The sequence below is a fragment of the Atractosteus spatula genome, chromosome 7, assembly GCF_055471065.1.
Source record: "Atractosteus spatula isolate fAtrSpa1 chromosome 7, fAtrSpa1.hap1, whole genome shotgun sequence".
NCBI lineage: Eukaryota > Metazoa > Chordata > Actinopteri > Semionotiformes > Lepisosteidae > Atractosteus > Atractosteus spatula.
In genome coordinates, this window is record NC_142712.1 from 45,422,355 (window position 1) to 45,441,432 (window position 19,078).

At 39.8% G+C, this 19,078-nt stretch overlaps 1 protein-coding gene across 4 annotated transcripts in view; it reads right to left on the reverse strand.

Annotated features, from left to right (window-relative positions):
- efl1 (elongation factor like GTPase 1) overlaps positions 1–19,078 on the reverse strand; it is a 110,309-nt gene that overhangs the window by 5,675 nt on the left and 85,556 nt on the right. For 2 of the 4 annotated variants that reach the window (XM_088921849.1, XM_088921852.1), the window contains one exon: positions 12,499–13,984. In XM_088921849.1, coding sequence (XP_088777975.1) covers positions 13,796–13,984 — 189 coding nt within the window. In that variant the 3' untranslated portion in view covers positions 12,499–13,795. Of the gene's footprint in view, positions 1–10,415; positions 11,032–12,498; positions 13,985–19,078 lie in introns of those variants that run through there. The other 2 variants (XM_088921851.1, XM_088921850.1) reach the window with 2 other exon arrangements.

Below are 19,078 nucleotides of genomic sequence, written 5' to 3' on the forward strand. Positions count from 1 at the left end.
TTGTGATTTATAACATATGGACTAGATGATGTCATTGTAAACCAAGCAAGGTCAGAGTCATTCAAGATACTGTTCACTGACAATAGGATGAGATCACTGCATTTATTTGTCTTTCCTGAGGTGAACCACAAAACTAGGTGAAAAGACTGAGTAAACTGATCTGTTGAGTTAAATACAGTCTGCATTCTTTCCAAGTGTCAGGACAGTGCTGTTTATCAACAACAACAACAACAGACCTTTTTTCAAACTGTCCTGTTAACACAAACTACTATAATCCAAACTCAAAAGAGGGTAATTTTATATGGAATTAAACATGAATTATTGTTCCTAATAAGATTACCTGTTCCTTTGTTTAAATATTTTCAAATAAATCTTAAATTTCTTTAAATGTATACTTATTTCAATTAAATAATTTCAAAAACAGCAAATAAAATAAACAGATAACAACAGAAGGGTAGAGGGCTCTACATGTTTACTATAGTTAAATCAGAGTGCAGTGAATCTGAGCCCAGTGGCATTTTGGCGAAACCTTTGTGAAAACATGACACAGTAAGTCATCATGGAAAAAATGCTGTATAAGGATGATAAACCCACTGGGAAAGAGGGCATTTATTGCAGTAAACCTTCAGAAGGCAATGATCAGCCCCGGATTTTTTATTCAAGAGATCTCGGTGACATATTTCAGCCAGGGTGAGGTAGGTCTGGGTGCCACCCATTCCCAGGATTCCCAGGTTAACAGGACCAGTTGCCAGATGTTTCCAGTACGGCCCCAGTGCCCAGGCTCACAGGTACACTGCCAGGCAGACAAAGACTTCCTCTCTGGGCCAACAGAGACTGACTGCTGCATTACTGATGTCACAGAATTTGACAAGATCTTATTATTTTTTCCAGTGTATTTGATTTGTTGGCCCAATGGTAGACTCGTTTTCAAATTGATTTGTAACTGGGGGTTTTGTCAACAAATGCCGGTTTCTTTACCAGTCAAAATGCGCTGTGATAAAGAGGCAAAGGATAAAGAAAATAGATTTGTGAAAGTGATAATAACAATGATGGAATTAATATTATTAATGACTACAATGAAAGTAATAATAATACCAACAACATTAGGATGCAAATAACAGGGACAATTGTTTTAATTTATAAAGCACCTTTCATTCCAAAGGGTCCCAAAATGCTTAACAAACAGGACCCAATTTATTCACATCTCAGGTGCAGCATAGTGGCCATTCGTTGCAAGAAGCCCCATTACCCAGCAGATAAGAACTAAGAAGTGAGTAAGAGCTTGACCAGCTGAATTAAGGTGTAACAATAGGGAAGCCAGACTGTACTAGCCAGAAGAATAGAGGTGATCATCACTTTTAATAATAATAATAATAATTGCTTACACTTATATAGCACTATTCTGGACACTCCACTCAAAGCGCTTTACAGGTAATGTGGAATCCTCTCCACCACCAATGTGCAGCATCCACCTCAATGATGTGACAGCAGCCATAGTGTGCAGGAACGCACACCACACATCAACTATCAGTGGGGAGGAGAACAGAGTGATGAAGCCAATTCATAGATGGGGATTATTAGGAGGCCATGATTGGTAAGGGCCGATGGGAAATTAGGCCAGGACGCCGGGGTTACACCCCTACTCTTTTTGAGAAATGCCCTGGGATTTTTAATGACCACAGAGAGTCAGGACATCAGTTTTACGTCTCATCCAAAGGATAGGGCCTTTTTACAGTATACTGTAGTGTCCCCGTCACTATACTGGGGCATTAGAACCCACACAGACAGCAGGGTGAGCGCCCCCTGCTGGCCCCACTAACACCTCTTCCAGCAGCAGGAGCCTTAGTTTTTCCCAGGAGGTCTCACATCCAGGTACTGACCAGGCTCACGCCTGCTGAGCTCCAGTGGGTTGCCAGTTGTGAGTTGTGGGTTGATATGGCTTTTTTTATGAGCAGGGCCTAGGGATCTTTAATGACCAAGCAGTCAGGACCTCAGTTTAATATTTCATCAGGTAAATCTCCAGTTCCCCTGATGTTCAATTTCAGTTTGGAAAAAAAATTGTCTGAATTTAATTTCAATGGTTTGATGAACATTTTGGAATTGATTGTTAACAATTCTGAATTGTTTTGATGAGATAAAGAAAGCAAAATACGCAAAAGACCAATAACAAGTTATAGAAAACAACTAGGATTTGTTAGCGCTGCTTTTTAATCATCTATATTTCTAAAACATTGCCCTAGCTTCAAACCATACAAATTTTAACAGGAACTAGCACAGTCAGGAATCATGTTTTTGATTCCTGACTGCAGTTAGTCCTGTCACCAGGGAAGAAAGCCAAATTGTAAAATCACTCTTATTCATTTCCGGGTTAGTAATGTAGCACCCTGAGAAGTCAAGATATACAGAAAAAAAAATCACAAAATGTTCTGTTTACAACACTCAAGCTCATTATTGATTTTTAGTTCTAGAGGATAGACAGTGTAACATTATAGAGGAAAATTAAATAAATGTTTATGTGCTCTACTGATTAAAACATTTGTATTTCACAACATTCTTGATCCATGGACTGTTTGCACTAGTTTTGGCTAAACACACTTCATCATGTTCCTTAATTGGGTGGCACAGTGTTAAAACAGATTAAAACAACAAAAATACAGTATTTTAAAGAGAATTCTTATTTGCCTAAAGCAGTCTAAGGTAAAACATCAAGATTCATCACCTTCAGAATGCAAACAACAGAACAAAGGTACTTGTCACATCAGTAATCACAATCTCACAATCTAACAATGTGCTGCTCAAGGAGTGTGTGGTGGGGTTAGACAACAACTAACTTTAAATGAAACTGGGATTGAGGCCAAAAAAATAATGTCATTGCCAGAGAAAATATACTACATCTAAAAAGGAAATAGCTCTGTTTTGGGGGACAAATTATGCCTAACAGTGTTTTTAATTCACAGTTTCATGTAGGTCGAGGTTCAGAGATTCAGTAAAAAACACACAGCAGAATAACATTTGATCTCAAATTCCTTTTCATATTGGTTGTGCTGCTGCCCCATGTAACAGAGCTCATTGTGTATTAATATCGCAATTAAAAAGGTTTGTGTGTTTTACTATGCAATTTCAGTTAGTCAACAGCTTTCAATGGGGTTTAATTTGCAGTGAAAAGGGTGCCAACAGTTCATGTACATGTATTCTATTGTCAGTTATACTATAAAATGTTTTTAAGCCAGCAGGTAATCTCTTTGTATACAGTATTTAACATGTGCATTGTATTGTACACTGCAGTTACTGCATTACGTATGTTATTAGCATATTTTTTTCAGTTTTTCATTTTACATAATTATATATTTTTTTATAGAATTAATGCAACTGAATAGATAGATTTGCTATGAAGAGTTGTCACACAGGTCTACAGCAAATACATTTTTTAAATGATAATATTACCTGTCAAAACCGGCAAGTTCCTTCTTGAAGAAAACAGGCAGGTGAACAAACATTCTTTGTCCAGGACACGATGTTATAAACTTAATAAATATTTATGAATGCCTTATTTTTGAAATTCAAAATAAAGTATTGCAAAAAAACCCAGGCATGATCTCATTATAATATGGTGGGAGTACAGCAGCAGCAGCAGAGCAGAACGCTAAATTTTAAAGGTATAATGATCAATGTCGGTTCTGTGACTCCGGCCTTCCCATGGCTGGCTGAAGAGATTGAGAGTATATTATATATTAAATACTGTGTTGGCCTGATCTGGCTTCAAGCTGTTTCATCAAATCCAGGAGTTAATTTATTCCCACATGAAAGTTAAACACTCATCTAAGAATGTCTGCTATTTTGTTTTGTAATACCATCTGACCAGCTGCAGGAAACAATTTACAGCCCCTTGAAGGCTCCTGATCCCTTGTCAACAAGTCTGAGAAACTTGAACACATCAGACACCCCCTAACTGCACTGCTCATTTAATCGGTTAAACAAAAGCCACAAAGCAAAACAATGAAAAACAAACCAAAAAATGAAATAAATGGAAGGTGGTGTTCATACATCTTGGGAACTGGATGACTCCTGCTGACTGGTGTGACTGCTTTACTAGACCACTTCTCCTGGCTCCTGGCACATAGAGCCTCCCTGCACTACTACAGATGCAAAGGTCTAATAGAACTTACAGCACTAACGGGGCAACCGAACCAATACATCTTGCATCAATGTCAGTTCACAACTGTGCCATCCTCAGTTGCTGAGGGTATAGGAATCAGTCTGAGTACTGGAGTCAGGCATTGTCTTCTTTGATCCAGGTTTTGCTTGGCAAAGGTTTGTTTCTTCATATTCAGAACATTACCCCTTCAAAACCACATCTTTCGCAGTCTGAAGCAAAGGCATTATTTTGTATTTTCCAGGCTTAATTGTTATAATGTTCTGCTTGTAAGTGGATCCAAACATCTTAACACGCTACAATGGCTTCTAGGCTCAAATGGCTGAGCAGATCTCTCCTGGTTTAGCATCCTCCCTGTGGATTTTAGAATAACAATTAAAATCCTGCTGCTTATATTTAATTGCTTGAAAGGTCTGGCTCCTGAGCTGTTAACTCCCTCCATACCTGTACGCTGGTGGTGCAGTTCAGATTCCGGCCTTCTTCCGGTTCCCAAAGTGAGACCCTGGGTTTGGGAGACAAGCTTTGTCTGGTGTTGCTCCAAGGCTGTGGAATGATCTCCCATCTCATATCAGATCTTGCAATTCAGTCAGCTGTGTTGTTCCTTGCCTTACAACTTACATCTCTGGTAGATCACATGACTTAGACACCAGGATGGACTGAATTTGGATTGTCCATGTTTTATCATTGAAACAGGTTTGGTTCGTGTAGTAGGGATGTCAGAGACTCAAAAAAAAAACCCAGAACCTTCTTCTGCTTCCAGTGTGGGTTTGTAGGTACCCTGTTAACAAGGCTAAAGATTTCATTTTTAACCACTCTTAATTCTCTCTCCATTCCACCCTGCAACTCACAACTGGCAACCCACTGAAGCTAAGCAGGTGTGAGCCTGGTCACTACCTGGATGGGAGACCTCCTGGGGAAAAACTAAGGTTGCTGCTGGAAGAGGTGTTAGTGGGGCCAGCAGGGGGCGCTCACCCTGCGGTCCACATGGGTCCTAATGCCCCAATATAGTGACGGGGACACTATACTGTAAACAGGTGCCGTCCTTCGGATAATACCTAAAACCGAGGTCCTGACTCTCTGTGGTCATTAAAAATCTCAGGGCGTTTCTCGAAAAGAGTAGGGGTATAACCCCGGCGTCCTGGCCAAATTTCCCATTGGCCCTTACCGATCATGGCCTCCTAATAACCTCCCTCTATGAATTGGCTACATTACTCTGCTCTCCTCCCCACTGCTAGCTGATGTGTGGTGAGCGTTCTGGCGCACTATGGCTGCTGCCACATCATCCAGGTGGATGCTGCACATTGGTGGTGGAGGGGAGTCCCCATTACCTGAAAAGCGCTATATAAGTGTAAGCAATTATTATTATTATTCCTCCTTAGCAGCTCTTGTGCATTTTCTTATTAAGTTAATGTGTATCTGGACTAAAATCTCTTAAGAAACATGCGAGCTGTCTAGACTTGCTACAAAAAATAGATGTTGCCACGATTGTTTTCACTTAAAACAATAACAAAATGTTAACAGATTTGTTAATACTTTGATAAGCATTACAATATGGCAGCCTGCTCTTCTGCAGAGAACATTTAATTTTCAAATTTCTATATATAGATCGGAGGGTGACTCGCATATTTGAATCTAACAAGTAAAAAAATACTTTTATTTCTCTTTACACCTCTATGATTTAAAACCAGATTTTTAAAATCTTTTGGCCAAATCCTTGCTGGAAGTTTGATGTTAGTGTCTGTGCAGATGTGAAAGCTGTCATGAATTACACACTATTACCCAGTGTTGCATGTACAACAACAAAATTGTATGTCTAATCTAGATGTGGTCAATATATCATATGTTTAAACCATCAGCCAAAGAATTTATTTTCAAGAAAGCATAAACTGTACACCATAAATACTTTTCCTTCACAAGCTTTGTTTTCTGTGGTACAAAAACCTACCATGCCTTCAGAAAGTATTCACCCCTCCTTGTATTTTTCCCAATTCATGCTGCAAACTCAAATACAAATATCGTATACTGTACTTATACAGGATATTTTATCACCGATCTACACAAATTACTCTATAATGTTGAAGTGGAATGAAACTTCTGGAAAATGTTATTTAAAAAGTCTTGATTTGGTAAGTATTTACCCCCTTTCCTATGACACAACTTCCTTGTGAGATCACTCTAATATTTTAATCTAGTCCTCCTGTTGTCAGTTCAATGGGTTGACATAACTTCAGAAGACACACACCTCTTTATATAATGTACCTCAGTTAGCAGAGTAAAAACTCCAGCGTCAGGACCAAGGTGCTGTCTGTACAACTTTGAAACACGATTGTGAGGAGGCATAGATCAGTAAAGGGTTACTAAATATATCTAGGGTGCTTAAAGTTCCCATGAGCACAGTCAGGACAGAATACAGCAACCGGGCAAGAAGGACCTTAATTAGAGAAGTGACCAAGAAACTTAATGACCATCCTGTCGGAGCTACAGAGTTCCATGGCACAGAGTTGAAAGAATCTGTACAGGAACTAAAATCTCTGCACCAGCTTTAGGCTCTATTGGAGCACTGTTAGAAAATAATAGTTTGTAAGAAGGTGTGTGGTACATCCTGACACCACGTGGCAAAATATTCTCTGGTCTGATGAAAAAAAATTGAACTCTTTGGCTTGAATACAAAGCACTATGTGTGGCGCTAACTGAATCAAGCTCATCACTGTGTATCACTGTCCCTGTCATGAATGATGATGGGGACAGCATCATCTGATGGGGATGCTTCTCAGCGGCAAGGACTAGGGCACTTGTCAGGATAGAGGGAACAGTGAATGGAGCCAAATACTGGCAGATCCTGTATTTGGCTGTGTCTTTGTCATTGCATGACACAGGAGGATTATAGGATGTGATTACCATCAATCAGTGAGATTCATACCATCCGCTGTCGCAATAAAGCCAAATCCATCATTCAGCATCTCAGCTATCCCAGCCACAAACTGTTTTACCCCCTGTGCTCTGGCAGGTGGTACTGTACTGTTAAAGCATGGACCACTAGGCTTAAGAACAGCTTCTACCCTACTACAGTGCACATCCTGCAATACCTCAGACTCGATACACGTCTGCATGATGCACTTTTTGCATGTTTTTCTCTCTCACTACTCCATAGTTATTGTTCTAGTTATATTATTCATCGTGTTGTAATGTACTGTCTACAGTGTATGGTGTTGTGTGCTGTACAGCTGTACAGAGATCAGAGTGAATAATGATTTTAGTGCATTAAAAATAATTTCAGTGTATTTGTTTTTGTTCAGGGGTGGGGTGAATGTTTTCTGAAGTCACTGTATGTTATTATCCATGTCTTTGTCTAACAACCGTATCAATTGCTGTAGGTTTATAATGATGGCTTAGCTCTACCAAACGTTCTATTGTATTTGTTTTGTGATAACTGTTTATTAAATCCTGACACTCCAATATCTTGGTCTCCATGTCTGGACCCTGGTCTCTCCATTACAGATTTCCAGATTTAAAAATTCTGCCAATTGGACATTGCATTTTGCCCCCATAATAGCAAGACAGCATTACAACTTGATATCCAAAAATCACAAATTCATATCCTAACTCTGTAAGGGTGTTATCACAGAAGAAGAGGGTAAGAGGGGTGTTTTCATTTGACCTTTTTTTTCTCTTAAAAAAAAATATTTGGAAAAAACGTTTAAATACTGACCTTTTAATTCTTCTTTTATGATTATGCTTGTATCATTAAATACCTATATAAAATGATGATTATTATGCTTTGACCTTTGCTCAATCCTTTTCTGAAACACCTAACTGCTCGGCAAGTGCTCAGATTCTCTAAACTGCAAACACCCTAAAAAAATATATATAAACTACAGCCAAACCGCAGCACAGAAGATCAGTACATATCTGTCACTGCAAGTTATGTAATCATTAAAGCCCATTGTTTTTCAAAATGCACCCAATGTGATTGTTCTATAAATAGGACAGCAAGCCTTGATGGTTTAAAACCATCCCCAATAGTGACACAGAAGGAAATGGTTCTCTCCTGTGGTTTTCCTGACATTTATAAATGTCACTAAATCCCCATGTTTTAAAAAGGTATGGGTGGTTTTCATATACGCACATCACAAAATAAATAAAGAGGTCATTTAAGTATAAGGAAATTCAACTGGCTTCCAAATGCTCATTTTTTACCTGCAAGTTGTAATATGGTCAATGGCACCACAGGAGTGCCTGCAGAAGAACGTGTTGTGTAATAAATAGCCTGTGGTCTGTCTTTGTATTAATGCAAGCTCAAATGAACAGTTTATGTTATTCTCACAATGATGTGCAACAGTTACACCTATACTTTTCATTAACATTCATTTTCATCCTTTTGGTGACAATAATAATACAAACCTGGATATACTCAGTGCTAGAAAAGATTCCTCCCCCCTCCCCGACGGCAGGCGGAGCGACGCGCAGGTTGGAGTATTCTCGGTCGCATTTAAAGGCAACGTCAGCTCAAAGATTTGGTTCAAACCACCAAATGGAGACGGGTGTGCCGATAAGCGGACCCTACTGATGCGGGATTAACGCTAGGATGAGAGAGAGAGAAAAGATTCCTTTGTTCCTCTGCACATGAGAGCTGTTTAGAGTCACAACACTTAGAAATGTCTCCCTGTGCAGACTGCTTTTGTAAGAATGTTTACAATTCCTTTGCCCTGTTGTTCAGTGACATATGGTGGTCCTGTGTTATGTTATTCAACTACTTAAGAAAACACTTTCTACAGAATTGGTGGTTTGTTCTTCATGGGGTTTGATTGCAGAGAGAGCCAACACTAAGCACACATCCCATCATTACCACAGCTAGGCGTACATACTAACCAGCCCGATTCTGGCTTTATAGAAACACAAGCTGGTCCACTGCTGAGGAAGTTGTGTTTGGAAGAACAACAAGAACCCTAATGGGACCATGACAGTGCCATCCCCCTCCCTCCATCTTTCAACAGCATTTACCGTAATTCACAGCCATTAAAACACAAACCTTCGGATAATTTTGTTACCCAACATTCCTTTAATGGAAGGCTTCACTATTTAAGGCCTCCAGAGATTAGCCATCCTGTGGCCTTGTCTGCTGATTCCACAATTAGTTTCTGACTTGTGAGACCTCCAGGGCCAGCCTAGGGAAGAGCAGTTAAGAAAAGTGGTAGATGTTGGCTGTGCAGATGATTTTGCAGAAGCAGAATGACTAAGGAACAAAATGTACAAATTGCAATACAGTATTTTGGATAACTACTCGGAGAGAATGGAGCCTCCTAACTGTCCAGCAACCTCGAAAATATCTGGGGAAATACCCTCATGAGTGAGTTGCACTTTAAGACTTTGCATTCTGTGTTGTTGTTTGAAATGGACTTCAGAAGAGGAACTGTACAAAAAGCTCTGTAAAGGACATTAGCAGCCAATTGTCTCAGCATGATCCCAGTGATTCTTAATTAATCACTGGTGGAAGAAAGCAGACAAAGGAATCCTAGAATAAACCATATGTAAAATAACGGAAACACAAGCCTGCTGGGTTGAGGCAAAGGTCAAAGGTGAGGCCCCCTGGGGGACTGGAAGTAACAGACAAAAAATCCTTTGTAAAAAACGCAAGCATCTGCTGTAATAGTGATCCTCCTGCCAAATAAGCCTGACCACAGTCGCTTCATAGTCTCTCCTTCGTCACTAGGCCAGTCGTGAATGTTGTGATTTTAGTAATGAGAGAACAGACCGCTGTGAGGTAACGCCAGAGATAATTTCCTTGGAGGAATAAACTTTACAACAATAGCAATTAATTTTATTGCTAAGATTTTCCTCTTTGAAGGAGGGAAAAAGGGATGAGAGGAGCTAAAACACAAAAGGGAGTGGAGAGCACTGTCAGTTCAGGCAATAATTCAGCTAGGAGGAAATATTGTTTGTTTTAAGCAGCCGAACATAGCCATTGTAAGGATGATTGGCTGTTATCTTCACAGTGGGACAACTCTTTTCATTTTCTTGGGTTTAGCTAACATTTGACCTGCACCTGTGATGCAGATAAATAAAGGTTCTCTTACCTCCCTCGCATCTCAGTTTTCTCTATTCTTTCATTTTTTTCCTTTTGTTTTTGGATGGTGGAAGTAGTAAAAGCAAAGCAGAAATTCATTTTCAGAGGTTTTTCCATTTATTATGTTTTTATTTGAGGCTGCTTTGATGTATCTGGGCACTGTTGGACTTGGCAGTGAAATGGGTTTGAGAAGTTGGATGTGTGTCATCTCACAGTACCTCCAAAATTCCCACTGACCAGGGGCCACTTTCGACAGGAAATACATCTGCCAGAGCCAGCCTTTGTCCACCACAGTGTGCTGCCTGTGATTAACTCAGTGCCTGGGCTGCGGTAACAAACAGACACAGCTAGGAGGACACCGATAGTCCAGTCTGAATGTCAACTGAAAATGCACTTAAACCACACCATCCTCTTCCCTAAGGAGCAGAACCACAGCATCACGGTTCCAAAAAAAAACACAAGGATGCATGTGGGTACATCCGAAGTTGAGCTTAGACATCTAACAGTTTTAATTGGATTAAGAAACAAAAAAAAAAGTAATTAAAAAGTCACAGGAACTCACTTCTCATCAACAGCAAGGATACTGGCTACTTCTGAACATCTGAAGGCACGAAACAGATTATGGTCTTTGGAAAAGAAATCTGTTTGGTTGTCAGCTCAATTTCCTGGACACAGCAATGTTCCCTCTGGGTCAGATTCAAGGGCTGGGAGGGGGCCAAGGCATTCCGATTGAGGGCCAGTCTTCAAAATCTAAGCTGATCTTCTGTGGCATTCACATCATTTGGAATGTGAATGCCCCATTATGTAGTGTATACTGACAAAGACAAAGTGTAGTCTGTGACTTAAACATAATAAACAGTATGTAACATGGTACTGATATTGATATGTTGCTCATATTAAGGCACTGTTGTGAGAAAACCTAAACTTGTTCACAAGTAGCTATCAATTCTGGCAGATTTAGGTGTAAGAACTGTAACAGCAAGTTGTTACCATTAATATAAATCATGCACATTGATTGTATGTTGACTAATATGTAGCTGGTAATATGTAGTGTTGGGTAATATACTTAGAAATGTGTTTTTAGTACTAGCTGAATAACTACATTAGTGAAACAGCAAGGGTTTAAGGGCTTCGTGATGCCTTTTTAGACCTAACCAGGGACCCAACCACACCTGACTAATGTTTCAGAAGGTGTGCAATTCAACCATTTCCCATGAGCCTCCTCTCCAGACACCACTCAGCAGATTCATAAATAATGTATGCACAGACTCCCTGTAGCAAGTCTAATGTTTCGTCTGCTTCAATCACAGCCCCTCAGTCTTTTAAGGTGGAACAATCTTTTGTCTTACAAATGACAGAATGAAGGGCTTCTGAACAGCTGGGGGAATATGCTGTTCTTAAGTGGATTATGCTATTCAGTGCCTTATGATAGAAAAAGCTGAAATGAACTTACATTATTTTCCCATATGCACCATGCAGTTGTTACAACAAATGCATTTTGCTTTGGCTAATTAAGCAACCTACAAAATACAGTGTATTTCCTTAGACCAATACAAGAAGAATAAACAAAACATCCCTAACAGCAGTTTTAAACTAGACACAGATGAAAACAAATATAACAAATAACAAAATGTTGGGGTAAGCTTGTCAAGGTTTCCTGACTTTCAGTGGCAAATAAGAGTATCCACCTTAAAAGGAGCTCCACTCAGTGACACAGCTGCCTGGGGCTCAGTAAAGCAGCGAGTCAATCACCACTCAGCCACAGGATACCCACTCTGGCAGGGAGGAGCTTGCGTTAGAAAAACCACTCGCCTGTCGCTGTGTAAACTTGAACCGAGGTTACCCCTTTTCTTCCATGCGTCCCTTGAGTTGAGATTTGCTGTTCACTGCTGGACACCTGGCCTGACAATCAATGTGGACATTACAAATAATCAATCAGGCTCTTTCGGCCCCTGTGTGTCTGACCTCTGTGCTGGTTTCACATTACACTTAATACTCGTAGGCAGTGCTATTCTCTGTCTAGGCACTGAAACTGACTCTTCTTATTTGTTTTCCTTAACAGGATAATTATCTCCCATGTCTTTAATGTCCCTGCTTTAGCCAGAAGAGTCAAGACATTAGCCACAGGGCAGGTTAAGCTGTCCCATCAATAGTTCTCTGTGGTTCAATGGACAAAATAAACAGCTCTATTTGCAATTGTGTGAGAACTGAAAGCTTTTTTTCTTTTCTTTTTCTTCCTCAGAAACCTGTACAGTCACCCAACCATTAAGGAAAGGTAATATTTTACTCACAAAAACAAAACAAATTTGGATTATATCTGTCATTTCATGACTCAACGATCTGTCGTTCAATGTTACCAAGCAGTTCACAATGAAATGGGAGCACAGCCATCAGATAGACTTGGTCTTTTTGTGTGTGTGTGTGATTGAAACATATTGGTTCTGCAAAAGTAAACCCATTAACTCAATAGGACACTGGGGTCAATTACCAAGAAGCACTTCTCACACACTGAGCTCCAGGACTAAGATGAGGGGAAGTGATCAATGAGGCAGAATGCGCACAGTGTTGCATGTCTAACCAGTTAGGGTGAGAAATATTGTTCTGTAGTGATACTGTTCAGTGCAACAACAGATTAAACACATTCAAGAGTCAGTGCTGGTAGGACAAACTTCTGCTTCTGAATGTTGTAAATTTATTTAATGTTTGCCTGCTTCAAACAGTAGGTGATGCATCTGATCACAGGGGTACGAAATATCATACACTCAAACTGCATCTGTCTTGTGCAGGCCATGAATATCTGCTCTTCTTCGAGGAATGAAAGGGGAAAGGGGTTATTCCAGTGTGGGCCCTTGTTTCTGTAACATGCAAAATGGAGATAAAGGGTTCCCTTTCTTGGTTATAATTGAAACAAGTGATTTCTGTTTTGTTTTTTGTCTCCTGTTCCTGTTTGTCAAATTACATCCAGCCTTTAAAATCGACCATAAATATTTGCAGCTGGAAGAAACGAAGAACACAATTCAAGTAACTACAGTCAGCAGACAGAGGAATTGTGTCTACTCTGGTATAACATCCATTGTATTATTATTGACCATCATGGACTGGACTCTTTCTAGCCATTGGTCAGAGTTCCTTTTAAGATCCATACAGCCTTTCAGCACCAATACAAAAAAAAATTTCATCCTGAAATATCTAGTTGGGTGCACTTTGTTCGCATGAACCAGCCTAAAATAATGAAGCAATTTAGGCAAATATTCAAACAACACCAATATTTTTTAATTATTATTTTCATAACAATGTTAATGGATGTGAGTCGTATAAATAGGTTTAGTGCTGGAAATACTTTTTCTGACTGTTATGCTTATAATGCACCTGGAGTAACATCCTCCACACCAGATTCAGTCTTGTTCTATTCTTGTGAAAGATATATGCAGTCAGGAGTACAGTGTGTTATATGATGCTGTGGGTTAACTGTGCATAAGCACAGTACATGAATTTGCTACAAGTTAAGGGGCGTTGTCTCATTTAATACCTCTATCTGTCCCCTGTTCCACGCTGCCTAGGGCCCATGCTGAGCGGGGTTACTTGTTTTTGCTTAGAGTTCTTTGCTTCTCTGCATGTTCCACAATCTTCTCCTCCACATACAGCCCTTTGCGCTTGCGAACAGCATTCATGTATTTGCGTGCCTGGTTCTCAGAGTCTGCCTTCTCCCCAAAGTGCAGGTACTCCTCTTCTGTGGTAGGCACCCAGAACGGGTCACTGGAGATCACCTGCAAAGCAGACAATACATCAGGCAGAGACAGAAAGAGACGTACAAATCACAGGAGAGAAATGGGACTGTGAATCTTCTGGGATCAGACCTACTGCTGGCATCACAGTGGTATGATCAGAATAATAAATGTGGATAATCAAAACTGTAGGCTGTCACCACACTAAACAAACTACAGCATTAAAAAAGACCTGTAAACCAACTGCGCAGGGGTTTCCAGTAATCTGACTAAGCAGGTTCATACAGACAGACCTGCTCATATTGCACACCTGAGAAAAAAAGATCCGATTTTAAAAATCTGATTTTTGAACTAAAAGTGCAAACCATGTTTTGAATTGCCAAAAAAGCCCAACAAATTTTTAGGGAGGTCTCTGTGTTAAATTGGAAGAAGCATCCATTAACCACATTAAAGAAAATAGTGCTCGATTCCTTAGTACTTCTGTCACGTTGTTGTTTATCACAACAATGGAAAAGTTCCGCTTCAATCCATCTTTCCAGGACTTGTTTGCACCCCGGCAGTCGACAACGCTCATTATGTAGAGCACTGTGCAAAGGAGGAAACGTCTGGAAAGAAAACATCCGCTGACTGTCTTCAGAGGATGAGGCAATGCCTGCTGCAGCTTAGGGACTGTTACTACAATGACCTAACAATTAGACAGCAATCAGAGAGCACAATTACTGTACCAGTCCAGGCAAGCCCTAGCACCTGGTCAGGGGTCTGAGCTAGCAAGCTGCCTAATTTAGACAGGACAGATGGCAGGGATAATAACGGCAAGATTTAGGACTATACAAAACCTTTATCTGCACGCAGAACTTGAGGCACTGCTGCAGGGGCACATGTCGCAATACATCTGCCGTTCTTTAGAGATATGCTAGATCCTAACCTCCACGGGAATGAAAACAGGAGTTTTCATCCAGTGCATATCGCATGCCTGCCTTTGATTGAATCTTTGTGTGTGTAGTGCTTTGTTTTGAAAGCTTGGGTTTCTCTCTTTTGTCAGACTTTTCTATCTTCTGTTTTCCGCTGAAGCGTGCCTCTGTTCTCAGGTTAAAGAACACGATGGCAAGGATTGCGAACTCTTGTTTTATGAATGGAAAGCACTGTCTTACTACAGAAAAGTCTGTTATGGCTTAGTGCTTGTATTTCTCGAGTCCAAATTCATACAAAATATTTCTTGCTGAGTTATAATCTATACAGCAATACTACATCCAATAATATATAAAACAAACAGTTCAATAGCATTTTGTTTTTTTAAGTTATACAGTATGTAATGTAATTTTAGCACTGACACTAAACCTAATTCAGCGTGGTCCATTGTGGTCAATTTAGGTCAGCTTCTATGGCAACTACAATCTTTGTATTTGAGGTATCCACAACTAGACATTAACACAATAAAACAAAATAAAGAGCGAGCTCGTATAGTAAATTATTTTATTTTATTTTTATGATGAACAGCAAACAAAATGATCCTTCAGAAATAATGTGCAACAGGGAATTTTTGTTCTTTGACTAATCTCAATATCTTGTGCACCTGCATTAAAAGGGAGTCATTACGGGGATTTTTTACAGCCCTAATGATGAGCAAGACAGCTGTGTGACATGATTATTAACGGCTGCAGGTCTGCGGAGGGATTCCTGTAGGCTGACAGGGACAGAGGAGGCAGCAGGCCTGGGCTGGCAGAGCTGCTGGGCACAGCCCCCCACGCTGATGCTGCTTCTTGTGTGCGGCTGACACAACCAGACTACACTGACCCGGGCAGCTGACTGCTTCAGCCACCTTCAGGCCTCCTCCTGGATCGTGCATCCTGCCACCTCCAGGCCAGGCTGCCTAATGTGCTTCTGGCCACAGGGATTCCCTGGAAGTCTGGGTGCTTTACTGGAAGCCTGGAGCCTGAGTTATTTGTTGCAAACTCCTGACATGGTTTTAAGTGACAAAGCTCATTCACTAACTTAAAGGCTCTTAAAGCAGATTCTGTAAGTCATAAATACCATTTCTCTCCTATAGTGAAGGTACACTATCTGAGAAGGAACACAGAGGCCATTTTAACTTCAGCACTTTAAAAAAAAGGAGAATAGAACACTAATGTTATCTGTTTTGACAAAAACACCTTTCTGAGGTGTTAGTTTGGTTCTGTGTTTTAGTTTTCTAATATATTGAAGAATAGTGCTGGCTTCTTTTCAATGAAGAACACTAAAGCAGAGCATTTATTAAAACATTAACCTATTCCACAATTTCTTCCACTATTAGAAGTTTAATTCACAAATGTCTATTTTATAAGAAAACCCCATGAATTAACAGCTGTCACAACTATTATACACCTTCAACAAAAATAATATAATTGAAATCAATTTAATAAAGTTAGCAATACCTTAGGAAACAGCATTCTACATTTACTGAAACTGAGCTGATTTTCAAAAAAATGAATGAAAACTCTTGCTGAAAAGGACTGTACCAAAATGAAATCAAATGTCAATAGTAGGGTGCACATTATTTGAGAGTCCTTCCTCATATATTCATTCTCAGCCATCAAAATCCCGAATAAAAGGTTTGGCATGACTTGTTTTATTTCACTTCACTAACACCTGAACGAAAACCACAAAAGTAAAAAAATGGGATTAAGATCAGTAGAAAGAACATAAAAGCAAGAAAAAAAATCTAAGATTTATGGCACTCAGATTCATAATAACCTTTTTATATCAACTTTTTGGTGTCAGTCATTTTGAAGACTATGTACCTGATTACTCTAACAGCTGCTCCATCTGGGATAACACTCAAAGTCGGGGATCCAATGTGAGTGAAAGACTTTTTTCAGATTTTTAATGTCCCATAGTAAGTAGGAAAATAGTTTCTGTGAAATCATTTTGCTTTAACTGTCAGTGCAAGAAGAGTTTAACAGAAACACCAGTCTGCTGGAGGAGAGCTCCTATTTTTTTTTTAGAAAATGTTTTGCCTAGTGAACATGACCTATTTAGGGACTAGCGCAGTTACACTCCAATATGATACATCAATAGTGTCACAGAAGATGTCCCCTTTTTAATTTGGCAGATGGTTGCAGGAGGGGACTTTGGGAATGAAACCACATGTCCTGTGAAAATTAGGTCTGGTGATCCTGGTCCAGTAGGTATGATGATATCATTAAAAACAACAAACAAAAAAATGTCTACAATCAGCAGAAGGAGTGCTCATATGATTCTCATGTTATTTACAGATATGGTAGCAATTGTGAACGTATTGGCAATAAATGGAATTCTATTCCAGGCCAGGTCACACATATATTATAAAGAGTCCTGCCCAGAGACTAACTTCAGACATACAGCCCCTTTATTAGAAAAGCACGAATTTCTACGCAGCTGCAAAACAAGAAACAAGGAAAAAAAGCAGAAAGCTGACTTGCAGTTTTTTTACTGCAGAGAGGGGGTTAAGACACAGAGGTTTTATCTTTCAGTGTCTTGAGTCAAAAGTCAAAAGAATTTCAAATAAGGCTTCTTTTTTTTCCCTGGAATACAAAGGCCACATTTAAAGGATTCCAAAATCTTCAAGCTAGAAAATATCATGCTTAAGGTTCGAATTAAATATTGAATTTAATTACTTCTTCTTAGCAAGGCAAACATGTTCTTAAAGTGCCAAGTCGAACAATTAAAGTCATGTGTGGCAGAGAACACAGTGTGACCCACAGAGCACACTGAATGAGGCAGCACCATACACAGAATTTACACTCAACCAGAGGGAGTGAGTGACAAAAGACATTTGAACATGATTACTGTTTTCTCCAGACACTTACACTTGTGGAGACCATTAAAGAAAGAGATGTGATTGGGCTTTTTTGCAATTTTTACCATGCTAATCCTTTTAAAATATTTATGAATCTATCTCTGTGAGCAAAGCCAGGGATTCCAGATTTTTCAAATAAGGCTTCTACAATTATTGTAGAAGTGCAAATCTGTGATAACCTATACCTTTAGGTCAAGTTACATTTTTTACACAATCTTTTTCTTGTCTTGCTAGATTAAGTAAAGACTTTGGGGAAAAAAACTGTTCATTCACTGAGCCTAGGCAGCAATAAATCAAAATGAATTCCTGAACAGACTACAATAGGACTGTACTTTTAATGTATAGCAGCCTTGAGAGGGTTTCCCTTTAGTCTTTGTTGGAGGTGTAAAAACTATTTTATGGCAAACTATTATTACAATAGGGCAGCATGGTGGCACAGTGGTTAGCACTGCCGCCTCACAGTGCTGGGTATCTGTGTTCAATTCCTGGGGTGCTATCTGTGTGGAGTTTGTATGCTCTCCCTGTATTAACATGGGTTTCCTCAGGGTGCTCCAGTCCAAAACTGGTATGTCAATAGGCTTTTGGGAAAACAGGCCCTGGTGTGAGTGTGTGCGCATGTCTGCATTTGTAGCTGTGTTCCCTGTGATGGACTGGTGTCCCATCCAGGGGAAGAAGCAGTTACAAAACGGATGGATGTATTTTCACAATAATAATATATATAATGACATTGCTTACCTGGTTTGCATGATATTCATTGTCTTATCCTTTATACAGGACATGCTAGAGCTACAAATCTGAACACACAGTAACAGTGTTTGTTCATCTGTGCAGAATCTAAAACACACCAGTTTTCAAGTGGGGGTTTCTGGCAGGGAAAGTCTCAGCACTTCAGAGTGCAGCTGCCACCCCTCTATTAACTCCTCAATATAATTTTTTATTTTTTTTTATCACCACATAAACAGCATCAAAAAGTGGATTGTTAGGAAAAAGACCAAAACGATTTCAACGAGAATGAGTCAGCATTATTCAAGCTTGTGGTTTTTCTCTTTTGTGAGTGCTGTATAATCCCCTCAGTCACACTGTTTTCAACCCCCCTCTCAAGATACTGAATGAGATGTTCGTGACAGATGAGAGTCCAGCGGTCCTCTGAAGGAATCTATTGTTCCCAGAGCAGGTGCAGGCCAGGCTCTACAGGAGGGCTGTCCGACTGCACTCTCCTTATGTCTGCGAGGCCTCCACACCTTTCACACTGCTCCGGATTTTTACTTTTCCAGCACAGCATTTAGAGGGGTGACAGGTAACCACAGCAGTTCTGGATAGGA